The following is a 21,257-nucleotide window of genomic DNA, read 5'->3' on the forward strand; positions in this document are numbered from 1 at the left end:
TATTGTACACGCTTACTCAAGTACACATAATACATACATTATTGAATAATTTCCATCTCACAGATAACAAGGAAATCTATTTAAAATGAGTATAAGAAAAACAACAAACTGCAGATACATAGAATTTCCAACCATCCAGCGCATGACATGTATACTGGCAGATATAATCAATTTTAATAGCTCTACAAAATCTGCTGGCGCGCCATAAATAAATGTGATGTCAGGATGCCGGTGAGATAGCTCAGTTGGTAAATGGGAAATAAACTCAATGAATTAGTACCATTAATTGGGTAATAATAATAACTACTATTTCAGCTGACAATTCATTTAAATCCAAGAGTTTGCACTAAAGTGCTATGAGTCCCACAAGGTGATAACAGCCAGCTAAATGTATAAAAACTATTTGCTTCATGTCTTGGAAAACACATCGTAACTTAGAAAGTGTTCCATAAAGAGGGAAATATTAGAAATGCTGCATTCTGCACAAAGATGAATCATATATCATGTTTGCAAATGTGTTTTCTATTGCACCTCTACTGTGGGTTTGTTACAGGTGCATTGTGGGTTGTTTGTGGGAGAGTGAAGGCTACTGTCCCAGCCAATGCTACCATGCATATCGAAAACATAATTCTAATGTTTGGTATATTTGTATTTATTGGACACGTAAACACGGTCAGCCCTGAAAAGTATCATGTTATCTACAGTCATACAATTTATTATACAAATAAGCAGATTATACGGAGTCAGGCATTCTTGCTTGGTTTTATGCACATTAGTAACGAAGCCATTATAAATTATGAAACTTAGAATTTTTATTTATCCCTTAAGGCAGACCTGGGCAAAGCACGGCCCGCGGGCCACATCCGGCCCGCTGAATAGCTCGGACCGGCCCGCAAAGTGTGTCCTGGTGACTCACCAATGAGTCCGGTGTCCCCCCCCGCCCCGGTCACTTACCTTAAACTCCTGTGTTGGAAGCGTTTGTCTCGGGTGCCGGCGCTTTACGCTGGGCGCCGGCATATGACGTCAGACGCCGGCGATCAGCAGTGAAGCGCCGGCACCCGAGACAAACGCCTCACGCTTCCAACACAGGAGTTTAAGGTAAGTGACCGGGGCGGGGGGGGAGATCCTGAGAAGGGGGGGTTAGGGAGTTAGAGGGGAGATACTGAGAAGGGGGGGTTAGGGAGTTAGAGGGGAGATACTGAGAAGGGGGGTTAGGGAGGGAGGTCTTACTGTGTGTGTGTGTCTTACTGTGTGTGTGTGTATCTTACTGTGTCTGTGTGTGTCTCACTGTGTCTGTGTGTATCTTACTGTGTCTGTGTGTGTCTCACTGTGTCTGTGTGTGTCTCACTGTGTCTGTGTGTATCTTACTGTGTCTGTGTGTGTCTCACTGTGTCTGTGTGTGTCTTACTGTGTCTGTGTGTGTCTTACTGTGTCTGTGTGTGTCTCACTGTGTCTGTGTGTGTCTTACTGTGTCTGTGTGTGTCTCACTGTGTCTGTGTGTGTCTTACTGTGTCTGTGTGTGTCTTACTGTGTCTGTGTGTCTCACTGTGTCTGTGTGTGTCTTACTGTGTCTGTGTGTGTCTCACTGTGTCTGTGTGTGTCTTACTGTGTCTGTGTGTGTCTTACTGTGTCTGTGTGTGTCTCACTGTGTCTGTGTGTATCTTACTGTGTCTGTGTGTGTCTCACTGTGTCTGTGTGTGTCTCACTGTGTCTGTGTGTGTCTCAGTGTCTGTGTGTGTCTTACTGTGCCTGTGTGTGTCTTACTGCGTGTGTCTTACTGTGTTCATAGCTTATTCAGTTATTGTAATAAATATTTTAGCCCATTTTTTAGCTCAAAATATTTTTTCCTTTTTTTTCTCCTCTAAAATCTAGGTGCGTCTTATCAGCAGGTGCGTCTTATAGAGCGAAAAATACGGTATGCACTCCGAAGCCTTGTTCATTTTGTTCACTTCTGTGCTGTGCTAATAGTTATTCAGGCCTTACTTATTCAAGCACCTCTACCAATGACGTAGGCTTGAATAACTTTATTAAACAGCACATAAGTTAACAAAATGGACAAGGCTTCGGAGTTTGTAGTTTGTAGAGGTCTGGCCCTCTAAAACCATTCCAATTTCTCATGTGGCCCCATGGGAAAATTAATTGCCCACCCCTGCCTTAAGGGAAAAAAAGGCATTCACTGTATCTCAGAGATTCTACATAAATTTACTATATGTTATTTATAAAATGCCCACTAATTCCATAGAGTTCTCATATACAGTGACATGTGCAATACTGCAGTCGCTATTATAAAAAATGCTTGGTGTCCAAGCATTGTGAAAAGCAACGTTTAGCCTTTGCCCATTGATACAATAATACAATATACTGTTACTTATTATTAGAGAAGTATCATAAAACCCTGGACCATGAGCACAACTGCCACCTCTCCTGCTTTACTGTTAACCCAAAGGTATTTATTAAGGCCCTTCTCTTCCGTGGGCTGAACTGGAGAAGTTTGCTATACTTTGTTTCCATAAACAAAACCTAGTAATGCTAGTAATGGCTTCTTTTTGTGCCCCTTTTAATCATATCCAGTAAGAAAAAAAAATATTTTTTTTATATACTGATAAAAGATGGCAACCCCAGTTAAATGGGCAGCTTAACAAGTTTTTGTATTCAGGGATGAGTGAAGCAAACAGTGTTTTCTTCACTGATGCCATTCTTTGAGCCAGAAACACTGCTTGTTTATGTCACCAGTATGAGAGCTGCGAGATCACCAAAGCTTCCTTACTCCAAGAACGCACCCTGCAAGCATCCTTCAATGTGAACAGAGCTACTGTGCACTACTGAGAAAGCAGCTTACGAAAGTATGCTTGCTGCTTCGCCATATCATTTATTTTATGCCATTGTGTCTCCATGTCTGCCCCCTCCATGACAAAGGATGTTAAAAACAAAAAAACAGGTGACATCAAATTGAAATTACAAGCTAACTTAAAGTTTACTGGTGCTTTAAAATATCAATTCATTTCAAAACCGTCAATGAGAAAGACAAGGCCAACATATAATGTTCTGCCTGGGATCCGTGTTCCGCAGTTTTACCTGAAAATTGTCCCCACGTGCCATCATAATTTATTTTCTTTAATTGATATCCCCATCACTGCCCTAATCTTACCCTTCCAATGGCCTATGTATTTCACTAAACAATTCTCAATTGTTTTGCTTGCAGTTTCTTCTGCCTACAGACGAGCCTCTAGATTTGCCTCTCTACTGGCATTATCATAGATGTCACAGCTCAGTGTGTATTAAAGAAATTCACTTATTTCCAGTATGCATATCATACAAATGTGATATTTAAATTTGAAATTCAAATTCATTGTATAACATTAAGGCTGTAAAAACAGTCTAGACAGACTAGTCTCGCAGATCACGCAATAACATAACAAATAAAGTGTCTTAATGCTATTAACTTATGGACATGCATATTTCTGATCTCGATAAACTATTGTGTATGTTGTGTTTCGTAGATACAATTATATATATATAATGACTAGAACAGGAGGGTCCTTGGTCGTCGCTGCTGCTTTCTTTGCAGAGAAAGATGGGTACAAGATGGGTCTCCCAAAAACTGTCATGACACGACACACCAGTCATGATGCAAGAGAGCACACTTTATGGGGACTGTGCACGATTTATATAGCCACTTTACCAAGGGAGGGAAAAATGACACTCACAGGAAAAGATTAACACATAACACAATGGCATGGAATCCAGCAGACAACATCAGCACCAGGCTAATCTCACACATTCAACAACAGTGAATACAGAACAGAGGTGAAGGGATTGGAGAAGTAACACAAACGTAGACTAGTCAGTGAGTCATTCTAAATCAGCATAGAAATGGAAACAAGAGGGTTAATAGACAGAATATTACAATTTAACAACAAATGTTACAATGACATTTCAGAGAGCAAACTGACAGACACTCCTTTGTACGGTTTTATTCTTCTACGGAAGTGTGTGAGTTTGTGTGATATGTAACATACAGAGCTTTTAAAGTAAATGTTGATGAAGCTGGCTATTCCTTAGCAGTTCATGGCTCCTTTCAGATCATAAAACCAAATCCTGCCGAAGACATTGATACACTTGGGGAGCTGTATTCTTCTAAACAGGATATACTCCATGAATTTGGGCTGATTGGTCTCCACTTACTGTATCTCAATAGTTTTACCCTCTACTGACAAAGCAAGTGTGACGGAAGCCTCCATCACTGGGGCCACTAGAGAAGCCTGACTGCCAGCCTCCTCCCTACTGACTATGGGCCCTGGGTTTGTAAAGACTTCTGTGGCTACCCCCAGCAGTATCATCTCATCACTGGCTGAGGGGATTATCTCCGGCAGACAGCCAGGATCTGCCACCAGGGAGTGACCACCATTCTTTGATGTTTAATGTTTTATAAATCAGTCTCCCCCCTATTGTATTGTTAATCCCGTTACTGCCCCTGTTGTCTCTGAGAGGCAGATTAAGGGGGCGGTTTGTGTCCCAATATCTTGTTTTATGTTAATGTGTGTTTTGCTGGATATATCCAGCTCTGTGCGTGAGAAATAAATCAGTCTTCGTTTGGTTTTACCCTACACTGAGTCTCGGCTAGTGACTGGGGAACCGAAGAAAGTGTGTTGTCCCAGGCTAAGGGAGCACAAGACATCGGAGGTAGTCGGTCGGACTAGCCAGCTCCGTGACAGCAAGCACTACTCTTGGGTAAGGTCAGCAGCCAAAACCACACTGACCTAAATGGTTACGGGGTTAATAAAGGTCAAACAAGTTTCTGATCAAAGAAATGGTAAACATGGAAAGACAGCTCTGCGAATGTTTTCTTTTAGGTTCTGACCAACACCTTCAGCCTCTGTCTGGACTGCAGGATAGCCGACTCCTGACTCCAATTAGCTTTTGGAGAAGTCCTTACCCTGGGGGGTCACATTCTTTTCCCACTGTGAATGTTTACGGGATCTGTGCATGAAAATGTATGTTTGTGTGTCTATTGTGACTTAGATCAGATAAAATGTAAATAACCAATATGTGTAGGAATCCAAGTAATTCCAGAAGCTTCACATTATGAGACTCAGACACATCGAGCAATGAAGATGTAGCAAAAGCTAAAGTCATACTTCCTCTTCTCAGCAGAACCCATGCGTCCTACAACACATCAGTCAATGCAGAAACCCAATATATTACAAGATACAGTACCCAATATATTACAAAATACAGCACCCCAATATATTACAAAATACAGCACCCCAATATATTACAAACTACAGCACCCAATATATTACAAAATAATACAGCACCCAATATATTACAAAATACAGCACCCAATATATTACACAATACAGCACCCAATATATTACAAAATACAGAAACCCAATATATTACAAAATACAGCACCCAATATATTACAAAATACAGTACAAAATATATTACAAAATACAGCACCCAATATATTACAAAATACAGAAACCCAATATATTACAAAATACAGCACCCAATATATTACAAAATACAGTACAAAATATATTACAAAATACAGCACCCCAATATATTACAAAATACAGCACCCAATATATTACAAGATACAGCACCCAATATATTACAAAATACAGCACCCAATATATTACAAAATACAGTACAATATATTACAAAATACAGCACCCAATATATTACAAAATACAGCACCCAATATATTACAAGATACAGAAACCCAATATATTACAAAATACAGCACCCAATATATTAGGGCTGAAACAACGAATCGATAAAATCGATAATAATCGATAACGGAAATCGTTGTCGACGATTTCCGTTATCGATTAATCGAGTGATCGATTCGTTGTTGGCTCCTTTTACTTACCTCCGCGAGCGTTCCCCGCTTCCGCTACACGCTCTGCACTCTCCGCCTTCTTTTAGTTGCGTGACGGATGTGACGCTTTCCGGAGGTAAGTATTCTTCATGTCTGTGCGAGTGGCTCCGTTCGCACAGAGCGATTCGCGGGGGTGGGGGTGGGGTTTCAGGGGATGCAGGGCAGAGTGGGGGTGGGGGGGCAGGCCAGGGTAGGAGACTGAGTGCAGGGCAGAGTGGGGGTGGGGATGCAGGGCAGGGTGTGAGTGTGGGGGCAGGGCAGGAGACTGGGTGCAGGGCAGAGTGGGGGTGGGGGTGCAGGGCAGAGTGGGAGACTGGGTGCAGGGCAGAGTGGGTGCAGGGTGTGAGTGTGGGTGCAGGGTGTGAGTGTGGGGGCAGGGCAGAATGTGGGTGCAGGGCAGAGTTGGAGACTGGGTGCAGGGGCACAGTGCAAAGTGCTGGGTGCAAAGTGCCAGGGCTGGGTGCAAAGTGCCAGGGCTGGGTGCAAAGTGCCAGGGCTGGGTGCAAAGTTCTGGGTGCAAAGTGCCAGGGCTGGGTGCAAAGTGCTGGGTGCAAAGTGCTGAGTGCAAAGTGCTGGGTACAAAGTGCCAGGGGTGGGGCAAAGTGCTGGGTGCAAAGTGCCAGGGCTGGGTGCAAAGTGCTGGGTGCAAAGTGCTGAGTGCAAAGTGCTGAGTGCAAAGTGCTGGGTGCAAAGTGCCAGGGCTGGGTGCAAAGTGCCGGGTGCAAAGTGCCGGGTGCAAAGTGCTGGGTACAAAGTGCCAGGGGTGGGGCAAAGTGCTGGGTGCAAAGTGCTGAGTGCTGGGTGCAAAGTGCCAGGGCTGGGGCAAAGTTTCTTGAACAGTAATAGTCCACCTCTTTTCAGAATGTTTGGGGTTATTTTGTTTCATAAATATTGTGTTTGGGTTTTTGTACTTTGAAAATATTGGTTTTTTATTACATCATAACAAAATAAGAATGTTAATGTACATTTTAAGTTGTTTTTTAACATCCAGTTCATTAAATTATTTTAAATAAACTAAAAATTTGCATATTGTTTTTTTATCCGATTAATCGATTAATCGAAAAAATAATCGGCCAACTAATCGATTATTAAAATAATCGTTAGTTGCAGCCCTAGTGTAAATTGTACGTTTTTTATTGCAATTTTTCTTCAATTTAAAATAATGTATTTTTTTATCCGATTAATCGACAAAATAATCGGCCAACTAATTGATTATTAAAATAATCGTTAGTTGCAGCCCTACAATATATTACAAAATACAGCACCCAATATATTACAAAATACAGCACCCAATATATTACAAAATACAGCACCCAATATATTACAAAATACAGCACCCAATATATTACAAAATACAGCACCCCAATATATTACAAAATACAGCACCCAATATATTACAAAATACAGCACCCAATATATTACAAAATACAGCACCCAATATATTACAAAATATAGTACCCACTATATTACAAAATATAGTACCCAATATATTACAAAATACAGCACCCAATATATTACAAAATACAGCACCCAATATATTAACCCTTCCTCTGTGCCAATCACTGCACTGCCCCCCCCATACCCTTCAGAATCAAATTTAAACTGTTGATCCTGACCTACAGAGACACCTCCGCACCCCCTTACATCTCTATCCTCCTATACAAATAAACCCCTAATCGTCCTCCTCGTGCCTTTAATGCCCGGCATCTCTCTCTTCCACCACTGCTGCACCCCTGCTCTGGAATTTGCTTTCTTCCTCATAAACAACTTTCAGTATCTCCCTGAAACCCCACCTTTTTCAAGGAGCGTCCAACCTTTCTCCCCAACACTCTCAGCCAACACCCCAACCAAGCTATCTGAAAGACCAACAACCTCTACTCCTCTCCTATTGTCTCACTTCCCCCTCAACCACCGACTAGATCGTAAGCTCGCCAGAGCAGGGCCCTCCTCTCCTTTGTACCAGTTTGTTATTGTGTGCGATTTTAAAGGTGCTGAATCTGCTGGCGCTATATAAATGTAATGTAATATTACAATATCGATTTACCATCCCGCACTCTCCCCCCACTATTTCTATTTATCATCCCGCGCGCTCCCCCAATATCTATCATCCCGCGTGCTCCCCCCAATATCTATTTACCATCCTGCACGCCCCCCCAATATCTACTTACCATCCTGCACGCTCCCCCCCAATATCTATTTACCATCCCGCGCCCCCCCCAATGTCTATTTATCATCCCGCAGGCTTCCCTCCAATATCTATTTGTCATCCCGCGTGCTCCCCCCCCAAATATCTATTTACCATACAGCGCGCTTCCCCCCAATATCTATTTACCATCCCGCGCGCTCCCTCCCAATATCTACCGTATTTGCTCGATTATAAGACGAGGTTTTTTTCCAGAGCAAACGCTCTGAAAAATACCCCTCGTCTTCTAATCGGGGTCGTCTTCTAATCAGACCTCATTCTGCTGGGGTCATGCTGTTTACCGGGCTTTGGTCCCGAGCAGCGTCTCTGCTATTAGCAGCAGGAGAACAGGAAGCTAGCAAGGCTTCCTCTGGGGGCGGGGCCAGAGAAGTTGCTCGCACAGCCGGGCCCCTGCAGAAGTCTGCGAGTGGGAGATCTGCAGTTCAGGTAAGGGGGTGGGGGAGGGTTTTTGAGCAAGTATGTGTGATTAATGGAATGAATGAGTATTTAAATGTTTGTGAATGAGTGTGTGTGTGTGATAGCATGGATGTGTAAGGGGGGTGGTGGTGGTAGCATGGCATAGGGAGGCTGTACTCACACTCCTATCATCCCCAGGTTCCAGCATGTACTGGCTGCCTTGACTTGATAGGAGTGTGATTGCTGTTGGCAGTTTATATATATATATATATATATATATACACACCTCCAGAAATGCATTTTAACCCCCTATATGCCACTCAGCCCCATGATATGCCTTTTAACCCCCTATATGCCAGAGTGGCATATAGGGGTATGAGGCATATCATGGGGCAGAGGGGCATATAGGGGGTTAAAAGGCATTTCTGGAGGCAGAGTGGCATATAGAGGGTTAAAAGGCACATCATGGGGCAGAGTGGCAAATAGGGGGGTATAAGGCATTTCTGGGGGCAGAGTGGCAAGCCTGGGGGCCGATGCGCATAACTGGGGGGGGGGCAGGTTGGCAAATAAAAGGAAATAAAATCATAGCTTTTATTAAATATGAAAATGAGTTTACATTAATTAATATTTACTAGTAAAACTTTTTTCCTATAGGGTAGTCTTATATTCAGGCTTTTTGTTTTTTTCCTAAATTAATATTTTGATTTTGGGGGGTCGTCTTATAATCGAGCAAATACGGTATTTATCATCCCGCGCGCCCCCCCCAATATCTATTTATCATCCCGCAGTCTTCCCTCCAACATCTATTTACCATCCTGCACACTCCACATAAATATCTATTTACCATCCCGCACTCTCCCCCCAATATCTATTTACTATCCCGCACGCTCCCCCCAATATCTATTTACCATCTTGCACGCTCCCCCCAATATCTATTTACCATCCCGCAGGCTTCCCTCCAATATCTATTTACCATCCCGCACGCTCCCCCCAATATCTATTTACCATCCCGCACGCTCCCCCCAATATCTATTTACCATCCCACACGTCCCCCCAATATCTATTTACCATCCCACACGTCCCCCCAATATCTATTTACCATCCCGCACGCTCCCCCCCAATATCTATTTACCATCCCACCCCCCCAATATCTATTTACCATCCCGCACGCTCCCCCCCAATATCTATTTACCATCCCGCATGCTCCCCCAATATCTATTTACCATCCCGCACGCTCCCCCAATATCTATTTACCATCCCACATGCCCCCCAATATCTATTTACCATCCCACACGCCCCCCCAATATCTATTTACCATCCCACACGCCCCCCCAATATCTATTAGCCATCCCACATCCTCCCTCCCAATATCTATTTACCATCCCACACGCCCCCCAATATCTATCATTCCGCACTCTCCCCCCAATATCTATTTATCATCCCGTAGGCTCTCCTCCCTCATCCTTCTGCTCTTCCTCTCTATCCATTCCGGATCTCGCCATCTCATCACGCTGAACCTCTCCCTCCGTTACCTCTCAACATTTAACCCTCATTAGTCCGCCACCCAAATCTCTGTTTATTGCGTCTTCCGGCCCTAGTTCCTACCCCACGCGGTAACTGTCCTCTCCCGCGAGCGCGCGCCTCCTCCCCAGTGTGCTCACACCTCCAGCCGTCCGTCCCTCCCTCCCTCACTGAACCCGAGCTGTCTCCTCCTCCCGTCTTCGCTGTGTGTCGCTCCCGCCTGTCTCCCTGTCCTTATTCTCTGTCAGTGTTTCTGTCTCAGGCTCCGGGCCTCGCACCCACTATGGGCCTCAGGTGATATACCGAAAGGGCCGCCGGATATAGCGGGCGGGGAGCAGAGCTACCGGAGAAGCGGGGATCCCGGGCCTGACCGCCCGCACCGGGGGCCTCAACACCGGGTGAGTCCCAGCCTGAGGAGCCAGTAATGTGTGTGTGTTCGTTACATGTGGCCATGTGTCACTGCCATGACCTGTATGTTCCGTCTGCGTGGGTTACGTATTTCATTTTATAACATAATGTATAGAGCTCTGTGGATGGAGTCTCTCTACCCGGAGCTCTGTCACCGTGGATGGAGTCTCTCTACCCGGAGCTCTGTCACCGTGGATGGAGTCTCTCTACCCGGAGCTCTGTCACCGTGGATGGAGTCTCTCTACCCGGAGCTCTGTCACCGTGGATGGAGTCTCTCTACCCGGAGCTCTGTCGCCGTGGATGGAGTCTCTCTACCCGGAGCTCTGTCCCCGTGGATGGAGTCTCTTTATAGGGAGCTCTGTCACCGTGGATGGAGTCTCTCTACCCAGAGCTCTGTCACCATGGATGGAGTCTCTTTATAGGGAGCTCTGTCACTGTGGATGGAGTCTCTCTACCCAGAGCTCTGTCACTGTGCATGTGGTCTCTTTATAGGGAGCTCTGTCACTGTGGATGTGGTCTCTCTACCCAGAGCTCTGTCACCATGGATGGAGTCTCTTTATAGGGAGCTCTGTCACTGTGGATGTGGTCTCTCTACCCAGAGCTCTGTCACCATGGATGGAGTCTCTTTATAGGGAGCTCTGTCACTGTGGATGTGGTCTCTCTACCCAGAGCTCTGTCACTGTGCATGTGGTCTCTTTATAGGGAGCTCTGTCGCCGTGGATGGAGTCTCTCTACCCGGAGCTCCGTCGCTGTCGTCTCCTTAACCGGGGGCTCCGTCGCTGTCGTCTCCTTAACGGGGGCTCCGTCGCTGTCGTCTCCTTAACCGGGGTCTCCGTCGCTGTCGTCTCCTTAACCGGGGGCTCTGTCGCAGCCGATGGCGTCTTGCCACCCCGAGCGCTGTCGCTGCTGACCGTTGAGGCTCCGTCACATCTCCCTTTTTTATAGATTTGAGTGAAGGCTGAAGACAAACACAGTCTGATTAATGATTTTCCCAGTCTCCGTCTTACTACACCCTTGCAGTATTTCCTGCGCTTTTATTTGAATCAGTGTTGGGGGCTCTCTCGCTCTCACACACAGTGCATGTAGTTGAGGTGTCTTTGACTGTTATGTCTCCTGGGCACGTGGTTCTCTGTGCTCACACTGGTTGTGCTTCTGCTTCCTGGATTTCCTCCCCTTCTAACTTCCCACAACCCGCATGCTTTGCATGATTTGTTGCATTTTTTTGTCATTCAGCAGAAACCACAGTGGAACCAGAAGTGTTGATGAAATGTTTTTTTCTTTCCACAAGACATCATTTAGTAGCATTACTGTGATCAGCGCTGATCACGTGATTCATATGTGGCACTGGGCAGAGGTGCTCAATTTATCATGCTGTTGGGCAATATGCTGATTGCTTTTATTACTATTGCTGTCAAATTGTGCACCTTGCTTTTAAAGAGTTATAAAATGTTGATATTTGCCAGTGGTTTTGTTAGAAGTTATTCTTTACAGCTCTGCGGTTCGGCATAACTGCTGCCTTCTAACTTTTGGTTTGCTCATTGCTTTTAAAATAACATTATATTATCTTATTTTGGAAAGAGAAGTAATCATTTCCAATTTAAGATGGTATTGTGTGCGAATGGAGGCTGTGTCTCAAGTACTGCTGTGGAAAGAAGTGGCCATCAAGCTAGAATCATTTAAGATGACAAAGGGTAGTGGAGATTTATGGAAGGATGGCCACGGTAAGTAGATGTAGAGGAGTGGATTACAATAAGTGCCGGCTGCTAAACAAATGAGCAGTGTTTAGGAAGAGGAAATAATTGTACAGAACATATTGATGTTATATTCGACTAGAAAGATTGAGGACTCTGCTGAGGTCCTAAAAAAAAAAAAAAAAAATCTGGTGCAAATCTCTAAATGTTGGGTAATTGGCAGGAACATTCCATTGGTTGCTATGGTATATGAGTTACATTGAACATTTTAACCCAGAAATGCACATAATAAATATGCCCTGTGGCATTGGCTTATAGGAGTCTCTCAATGGAACACTTTGGAGGTGAGAGGAATGCCTTGGGCTTGGAGAGGGTAGTTCGCTAAAAGCCAATTTATCCTAATGTCCCGTAGTTGCAATAGTTCAAAGATATTAACGCAATTGACGCTAGTGCTATGTAGCATCATATGGCGGAGGCACCGGCCTTTTGGGATGATCCCATTGCTGTAATCCGACCAGAATTTTGAGAATGCATCTGTATGCTTAAAGTGGGTCTGTTGCTTTAACTGAATCCTCCGTTTTACAGTAAACCTAGATTAAAATAAATACACCATAAAATACATGCATAGAGAATATCTATTGAGATGCATTCCATGTGAAATGGACCACTACACTAGAGTGGAGATTTTGAATGAATGAAAATGTATCAAACGTGGTAGAAGTTTTGGAAAATCAACTGGTGCTAGAGGTGGAAACCCTGCGAAAGAATAAGTGTTCCCAAACATGATTCGCTTGGCTGGCTGCTGCCTTTTTAAACTCTTGAAGTGGGTTCGGATGAGGCTGGAGTGCGGAAAAGTGGTTGAAGATATCCTTCGACTGGATTAATGTCTTTGTTCGCTTAAACACTCCATAGTTTCTTAAGATTTATGTGCTGCTTGTCTTAAAAACTAAAATATATGGGAGTATTTGTTGATCTACTGCTTTTGCATGCCTACTAAGCACGTGTGTGTGTGTGTGTGTGTGTGTGTGTGTGTGTGTGTATGTGTATATATAGGGTCTTGATCTGTACGGAACATGACTGCCTTCCTCTGAATCATCTGCCTTAGCCGCTAGAACCGATACCCTTCCATCAGAGTTGATGAATAAGCTAATGGATAGAATGAATAATGTAAACGCTATGTAGTTAAGATGGCAGCTCTCACTCATTCAAAAAAGCATTTTGCACACGTGTGTTAGTCTAATGTCCGGTATCCATATTCAGATTTTCTCTCTGTCACCAGGGTCTAGCTTTTTTTTTTTTGTGTCCTTGTTAAATTATGTTCATGGCCCCCTCTCCTTCATGCACGTTTCCTACCAGCTGGGAGCCCTAGTTTGGTTATATGACAGGGCTGACCTTATATTCCCTTAATGTCTTAGTTGTTAGACTTAATAGATACTATCTCTGTGTCTATACAGATTAGGCATTGACTAACAGAATGTATTTAACCCTTTGTGGGTTTTTTTGTAGACAATTTAGAATATTTCCATAATTTCCCTTTGTAGTGGAGGTGAAGTATCTTCGTAGTTAGCCAGTAACTTAGATGACGTGGCTTGAGGGCTATTCATTTGCGAAACCTGTATGAAAGTACAAAAACAGTGGTGATTGTCTTTTAAAACACGTTTATCAGCGTGCATGCAGCGTTATCACTAAAGATTGTGAAGGCAAAGTCTTTTTTCATCAGTTTGTAAGAAGGGCAGCTGCAGTTCATTCTGAATTGTGGGCATCACATGAAAGAGGCGATAAGCAATGTGAAGTTAATAGGCTTATTGGACGGAATATTACACCAATACGGAATCATCTCTTTGGCTTATTTCCTAGCGTCATGAAATGATAGGTTGAACTTTACTGTCCGTTACTAGGGAATATCTGGGGAATCTTTCCCTTAAAGGGACGATCATTTTATCAGACCGATGAACACTCATACTGACCACCCTCTTCAACACTGCAACAAACTTGAACCCCCCGGTGAAATGCGCATGGTCTTACTGATTCCCAGCCACCCACCCCTTTTCTAAGGCACCTTAGTGGTACGGGAGTCATCCTCTCTGTCTCCCCCCTCTTTTCATATTTAACCTAAGTGACTATATTAGAACTGTTATCATTACATAATAATCATACCAGTATTTTTTTCTCTGTGCATCTCATACTATTTGTTATTAACATTCGGCATAACAAGGTGAATAACTGTGTTTACCTTTTGGGTTTTATTTTGCTTGTTCTTTGTTGCTGGTGGCGACAGTATATGACCTGCCAGTGTTTGTAGTACATACATTTAGCAAAGTGGTTACACCTACTCAGTCCCCAAGAGAGAGTAAAGGCAGCATTTAGTAATTACCACATTTTATTCATACTGGGAGATTTGTAATACCTGTACCACTGGGTGGAAGAGCTGGTCCAGTCAGAAGGTTACATTATTTCATTGGTGCAGTGACCACAATGCCAGGTTAAGGAACTTTGCAGACCCCTTCCCCAGTTCCGTTGCAGTAGCCAGTGTGGCTGTGGCGGTGCGGTGCGCTTGCCCATTATTAGCTCACCAGGGTCTCCCAGAGCTCAGGGTCCCTCAGCACTTGCCTAGTGAATAATTGGCTACTGATTAGCCAATTCCGACTTTATGACCTGCTGTGACATTGTAATTTTAAACCCTTTGAGTACTGAGGTTCAAATCACATCTTTCCCTCTTGGAGTGGACAGTCATATTAAACTACCTGCTCCATGGAGTGATCTGTGTTTAAAGTGAACTTCTAAAAAAAATCTTTTGCTTTTTCATTGACCACGCATTCTTCCAAAATGAAACTAAGAAGCCACAGAAGAGGCTGCTCTGCAGATCTGACTGTACTTGTCACTGATTGGCTGCTCGAAGCTTGCTTGAAGCTTTCAATCAGTGGTAGGAAACTAAATTAAAATAAGTATGGTACTTTCCACACATTCATGGGGGTCTGAAAAGACCCCCTGCACGCAATGTTCCCCTGAGCCAGTGCTGGCTGGAGGCGAGTATATTGGGTGCCGTGAGATCTCCTGCAGCGCATATAACTGGAGTATGTATGGAAAGGGGCACAAAGACCAGTGCATATGATAGCCGAAGGGTCCCTTAAATGCAAATCTTTTTCCTGAGGGAAAGAAGGCTTAGCAACCTGTGGGCAGCTCTGCTACATCACAAAGTATAGGTGTTTAGTCATTGATAGTAGAAGTCCTTGGAGACTTACTACATACTTGGTAGGTAGCTGACATTCAGATCCAGTTGTCACCCTTTATGAGAACATCGTCGTCCTGTGGAAACTGTGTTTCAGTCTGAAAACGTTATCACATTATGCAGATGTTTCGTTCCTCCATCACACCCCACTTCATTAGTGTGCTGTAGCTAAAATCCCTTCCTCTTCATCCATTCATAAATCTGTCCCGTGTAGTATTTTAAAATAGTTTCATTCATTGTGAAACGTCTGTGCTTCACTTAGATGTATTTTCTTTGGTGCGTCTTACAAGCTACAGTAGAAGGCTGTACGATATTTTGCCAGTTAATCATTTTTAATTGCATCACTCCTGTTGCCAGGCAGTTGGGCCACACTTTCAGCAAGAATCTGCGATGCCTGTTACCTAAAATATGGGGGAAATGTTCAACACCCCCTTTATACACAAGTGTGCGGTTTAAATGATCACTGCACCTTTTAAGCTTTTATTTTATGTGATCATCTGAAATGATGTAGGTGACGTAACACGGCCTGCTTTATATTTTTCTAGTTGAAAACTTGCAAGCTTCTGTTTTTCTATGTTTTGCCTGATATTTGTTATATTGCTACCTTGTTTTTAAGCAGATCCATTTAAAAATACAACATATTTATTATCAACAGAATAGAACGTTACAAAGTGTCAAAGTCCAAAATATAATCTGGAGTAGAATGAGTGTGCGGCGCTTGCTGTGGCCATCTTTAACTGGGGCAATGCAGAAATATTTCATTTGTTTAACCCCTGGTCTAGATGGTGTTATCACCATAGCAACCATCACAATGTCCCTACGCAGGACTGCTATTTATGACAAATTGCGGTGTAGAGCGGTAAACCAGGAGCAGCCACCACAGCGAGCAGCGGAATTCTGCTGCTGACCTTTGAAGTCCGTCTAGACTGACATCTTGGCATCTCGTGGAAGCCGAGAGTTGCTTGGCAAAGGGTCAAGTCCCCGAGCGGCTTTGGCAATCGCACGTTTGCCGCTAGTTATCCCAGAGTTTTTCTTATGATTAGTTCATTTAGATGAAAGCTGAAACTGCACAGATTTTTTTCTTACAATTCCAGCCCCTTCCCTCTCATGTTTGGGCGTCTTATAACCTGAATTTTATTCTCTCTTAAGTGCTTCAGCTGCAGATCCCTACATGCTGTGTCTGGTTTACAGAACTAACTAGGCAGCTTAGTCTAAGGAAGCTCATTATAGGTCTATATGTCAGCCTGCTTTGCGCTGTAAGTAACGATTACTGCAAATTCAACTCTACGTTGCAAATACTAGCTGAAGAAGCTTTATGCATGGAACCCCGTTAAATCGTACCTTATATGTTATATGTATCCTGATGTTTCTCTTAAAGTGTCTCTTGGATGTGTTTTATTAAACAATTTGGCCTTTAATTTCAAATCTTTTTAAAAAAAAACAAACAAAAAAAAACCCACACAAGGTGGCTTAATAATTCCATCAGAGCGTGATGCATAAATATTTCCAGCGGATGACTAAGGTGTTCTGAAGTTTTAGTTATGCTGGGAGGACCTCACAATTTTATTTTGCTTTATGCATGGCGCTTGGTAACATTAATATGTGCCACTTAAAGCTGGCTTCGTAGTCATTTATTGGCAAAAGATCGAACGCTAACAGACATCATGCTAAATTTGTCAAATGCATAATGTTTTATTTTGTAATTGAAGTTAAAACACAAGTACTTTTACACAGACGCACATCTAAAGTCTTCTTAAGAGATATATTAACCTTGCATCAAGTTAAAAGCGCAAGGCTGGTGTGCGGGTAAATAAACTGATTTCATGTCACTTTCCTCGTAGGTCGTTCGGCTTGCTTGTGAAGTAAGGGTTAGGATTACTGTCCTAAGAGCTCACGCTTCTAAATCGAGTTCTGTGTCTCATGCGTAGACTCGGCCTTTGATTAATATACATCTGCTCAGGACTCGCATGCTTTCTTGCCCTCGTTTACAAGCTGTTCTCTGTAAGGGCCCAAACTGGTTCAATGTGGCTCACGTGTAATTGCAGGCAGATGCTGTGTACATGCGCAGATCTTTATATATCTTAAATATATGAAAGAGAAACAACTGCTCTGCATGTCTCATGAAAACAGAGAAACGATTGGAAGCTCTATGCATCCTGTTGCTTTTTTATGCAGATTGAAGAATAAAGTTTGTGGCAGCGTTTTGGTCTCTGTGCTCAGATTGAGTTATTATGAGTTGCTGGTGCTGATATATTTCTCCCCGTCGTTTTCTTGCTTCTAGAGAATGATAGGGAATTCCCTTCCTGCTTTTACACCTGTCCTATCACGTCATATGCAATGTTATCCTCTTTTATTTTCTCACTACCTGCTGTTGACATTTTAATATATGTGTAATCGCTACAGTCTGTCCAAAAGAATGTGCTAAAGTTAAAGCTTAAATAGGTTTATTCGTCCCGCGAGGCCTTACATCGCAGCGCTTCTTACTCGCATTGTATACATGTTTCTGGCTTCTACCTGTGGTTTAGTATTACAGATTTTTAACACAACTGTTAATGGATGCACAAAATCGGAGTTTGGGAAATGTCGGTATTCTGTGTGTTTACCATACACTAGGGAAAGAGGGCCCTGATGGTGCATCGTTTGTCAGCAGGGTTTAGATCTCGGCGTCCGGCCACCGGAGAGCTTAGTCTAAAGACATAGGGGGTATAAAAAACAAACCCAACAGTGATGTTTCCATAGAGGTCAAAGTCTGGTAGCACAAAAAGACTCTCTTGGGATTATCCCAGGCCTGATTTCTTACTCCTTGTGTATGAGGAATAAAGTACAACACAATAGTAACTAATACATGGTTATCAACGGTGATACCAAGCTAGGTGTCTGTAGAAATGTGTTGCGAATATCATGGGCTTCAGTGAGCTTTGTACTGTAATAAAAGCTGTTGATGTTGCACACGCTTTGATGCCTTGCATGGCATTGTGTAACACCATCTCAAATCCTATTTAACCCTTTGGCTCAGAGAATTGATTACCTGGACTTTAAAAATGGCTGTGGATTTAATCATCATTACGCCAGTGCAAGTTACCAACGCCATTATACCCACTCCCAGCTCACAGAATGATGCATGCAGGCGGACTGGCCCTTTAGGTTCATCTCCAATGTAGTGTTTTCAGTGAAGAACCCAAGATCTGCTGTGAAAGAGGGTAGAATTGTGCTGTTTTGTTTACCATCGAGTAGCTCTTTGGAACGCAGAGAGTGATCATGAAAGAATGAACATGTTTACCAGGCTTGAAATTGGATTTCCAGTGACTAATCTCTAATCTGTCTAATAGAATTTGGCAAACCACTAGAGGGGGGTGGAAGGGGCTTGAAGAGCCACTATAAAAAGACATTCTTTGGCCATGAGACAACACAAAGCACACTGTGCGTGTATGTGTCTGTCTGTTGGTATATGGAGAGAGTGGGTTTGTACACACAATGTACATTTTGTGCCCCACACCCAATTTATAAATGCAAGCTTTAAATATGCATCGGACATAACATGTTCTGTATGTGGGACCAGCCTGACTAGCTGATTGTATGCAATGGAAAGTTGAAATATACAGAAGATAAGCTTTTACAGGGTAGCTTGGACGAGGTGTGATTTAAAGATTGATCGTGGTAGTCGTCTGGCTGGGAACATTATTATTCTTCTGTGTTCCACACCTTTGGTACAAATGTGTTGTGGGAACAAGGGAAGAAAATCAAACACAACCAATGTTAAAAGCAGGCAGCCAGTGAAGCAGACAGAATACGCAGAATAACCGTTGGGTCATGCAGGAGCCGTCATAGTCTGAAGTGCTGAAATGGAAAAGCAAATACACACAATCAGCCGCTATGGACAGCGGCAGATCATTCAGATTCCTTGGCAAAGCAGGCATGTTAGTAGCTAAAAGGAGGGAAACATCAAAAATGTAGGATTGGTCATCATCACGTTTGTACTTCCAGCTGAAGTCGTATATGAGTGTATGTATATATAATATATATATGTGTGTGTGTGTGTGTATATGTAGGTTTTTATGAATGAATGCAATGGATCATGCCTAATGCCCTTTCTTAAACACATTACTTTCATTGACCAAGATAATTGCGTAGCTTAATGGCTTTTAGCTATCTCCACCCCCCCCCCCCCCCCCATAAATGATGCACGTGTTTGTCTGACATAAGCGCTTCTGTTCATATTGAATAGGTGGATGGAAATAAATCCATGGCGGTAATCACAGCTTGCCATGTTTGCTATTGTTTTGTGCATGCAGAATAAAGTCGGGTACGTGTTTATGCCCACATAGATTTACATTGTGGAAGCACACATACACTTTTGTTTGTATTGAAACATATGAGATGTATACATATGCAGGCCGTGTACACGGTGCATATAACGTTCCCATTACACTATAGAGATCATGGTCCGGGATGATTGACACTAGCAAACCGACTGAGTGTCAACATCCGGATTTACCACAAACTGGATTCCAAGAGCAATTTATGCAATTTAAAGCCCCATTTCTATTTTGCCCGGGCTGAGTCGTCTTAGAACCAGCATCTTGTGTCTCGAGATCTCTTGGTTATGTTACAATTAGCTGTCTGCATTTTAACTATTTTAAGAATGCATCTCTTGGGTTCCCTCCTCAAATAAAAATGACATTTATATGCCGGTATATTTATATATATATATATATATCAATACCGATTTCACCTGGTTACTAATTTTGTAGCTCATTTACCAAAACCCGTGCCCTTTATCTTAACACGTTTTCCTTTTTAAAATCTTGTTGCTGTTCTTATAAATGGGATGTTTGGCCTTGCTCTGAAATTGTTCTGAAATTGCGAAATCAACGTCTTTGCCTGCTTTAGATAACTAAAAATAAAGATCGAAGAGCAGTCGCTTGTAGCGTGATGATGTTATATGCAGCATGATTGCCAATAAGTATTAAATAATGTAACTGTTAAACCCTCATTAGAAAAAGGTTTTTGTGAAATATTGTTAGTCTTCGGAATATAAAATGACGTATTACCGTTCCCTGTGCCAAGCGTGGCGGAATAAGTGAGTGCGGGCAGGATTTCAGATCTGGTCTGTATGCCGGCCATCTGTTTAGCTGACGATCCTGTTGTCACGCTTTGGTTTTAAGAGAGAGCGCTGCCAAACCTGATTAGACACTGTTGCATATTTTGGTTTTTTCCCCAGTATTTAACTGTACCCTTTGTGTTAATACTTAACACATTCACTTCTGTCCTCAACAAAAAAAAAAAAAACAATGTCATACAACATATATATATATATACACACACACACACACACACACACACACATTTGTCACGGACTGTTGCATGCGTAAAAGGGTTAAGCCCTAGCGGTTAAAGTCCTTTGACAAAAGAAGTTGAAGAAATATAAAAAGTTCCAGGAAAGGAAATATTTCCTTCAGATTGCCATTTATAGGGGAATCGCCTTTTATTTTCTCTAGGAAGCACCCATTTGGTGTCATGTGGAAAGGGAATGTGTAGCTCGGGCCCCTTACCAAACTCTTAATGAGTTTGGTTATAAAACTTCACAGCAGACTCTCTTGCCTGACGTGTTAAAATGTCACGTGTGTTTGTTACGGTACCTTGTATGTTTAATAGCTCTGGGTCGGTCATGTCCAGCGTGTTATTCCCAGTGTATAGCCTCACAGATTCGCTATCTACCTGTGAGCTAAGTGACCATTTATATTGCTCAGGAATCATTTTAACTCCCACCTATCGGGGGGGGGGGGGGTTGGGGGGCACGCTGTCCGCATACAGAATTCCCTCATCTTATGAAACCTATGTTTCCAACATCATAACTCTAACTCTGTTAGGTGGCGTGTCCCCTGTGTGACTCCAGTCCCTGTAATATGTTATGGCACCCGG

At 43.0% G+C, this 21,257-nt stretch overlaps 1 protein-coding gene across 1 annotated transcript in view; it reads left to right on the forward strand.

Moving 5' to 3' along the window:
- The window catches only part of TMEM44 (transmembrane protein 44), a 40,569-nt gene extending 29,209 nt beyond the window's left edge, over nt 1-11,360 (forward strand). Inside the window, exons 10-11 of the mRNA XM_089498521.1 lie at nt 10,256-10,405; nt 11,118-11,360. Of these exons, the coding sequence (XP_089354647.1) occupies nt 10,256-10,405; nt 11,118-11,360 (393 nt within the window). The remainder of the gene's footprint in view (nt 1-10,255; nt 10,406-11,117) is intronic.
- Nucleotides 11,361-21,257: the final 9,897 nt, after the last annotated feature.

The sequence above is a fragment of the Sceloporus occidentalis genome, unplaced genomic scaffold (genome assembly GCF_023333645.1).
Source record: "Sceloporus occidentalis isolate IW3139 unplaced genomic scaffold, rSceOcc1.0.p SCAF_121, whole genome shotgun sequence".
NCBI classification, from domain to species: Eukaryota; Metazoa; Chordata; class Lepidosauria; order Squamata; family Phrynosomatidae; genus Sceloporus; species Sceloporus occidentalis.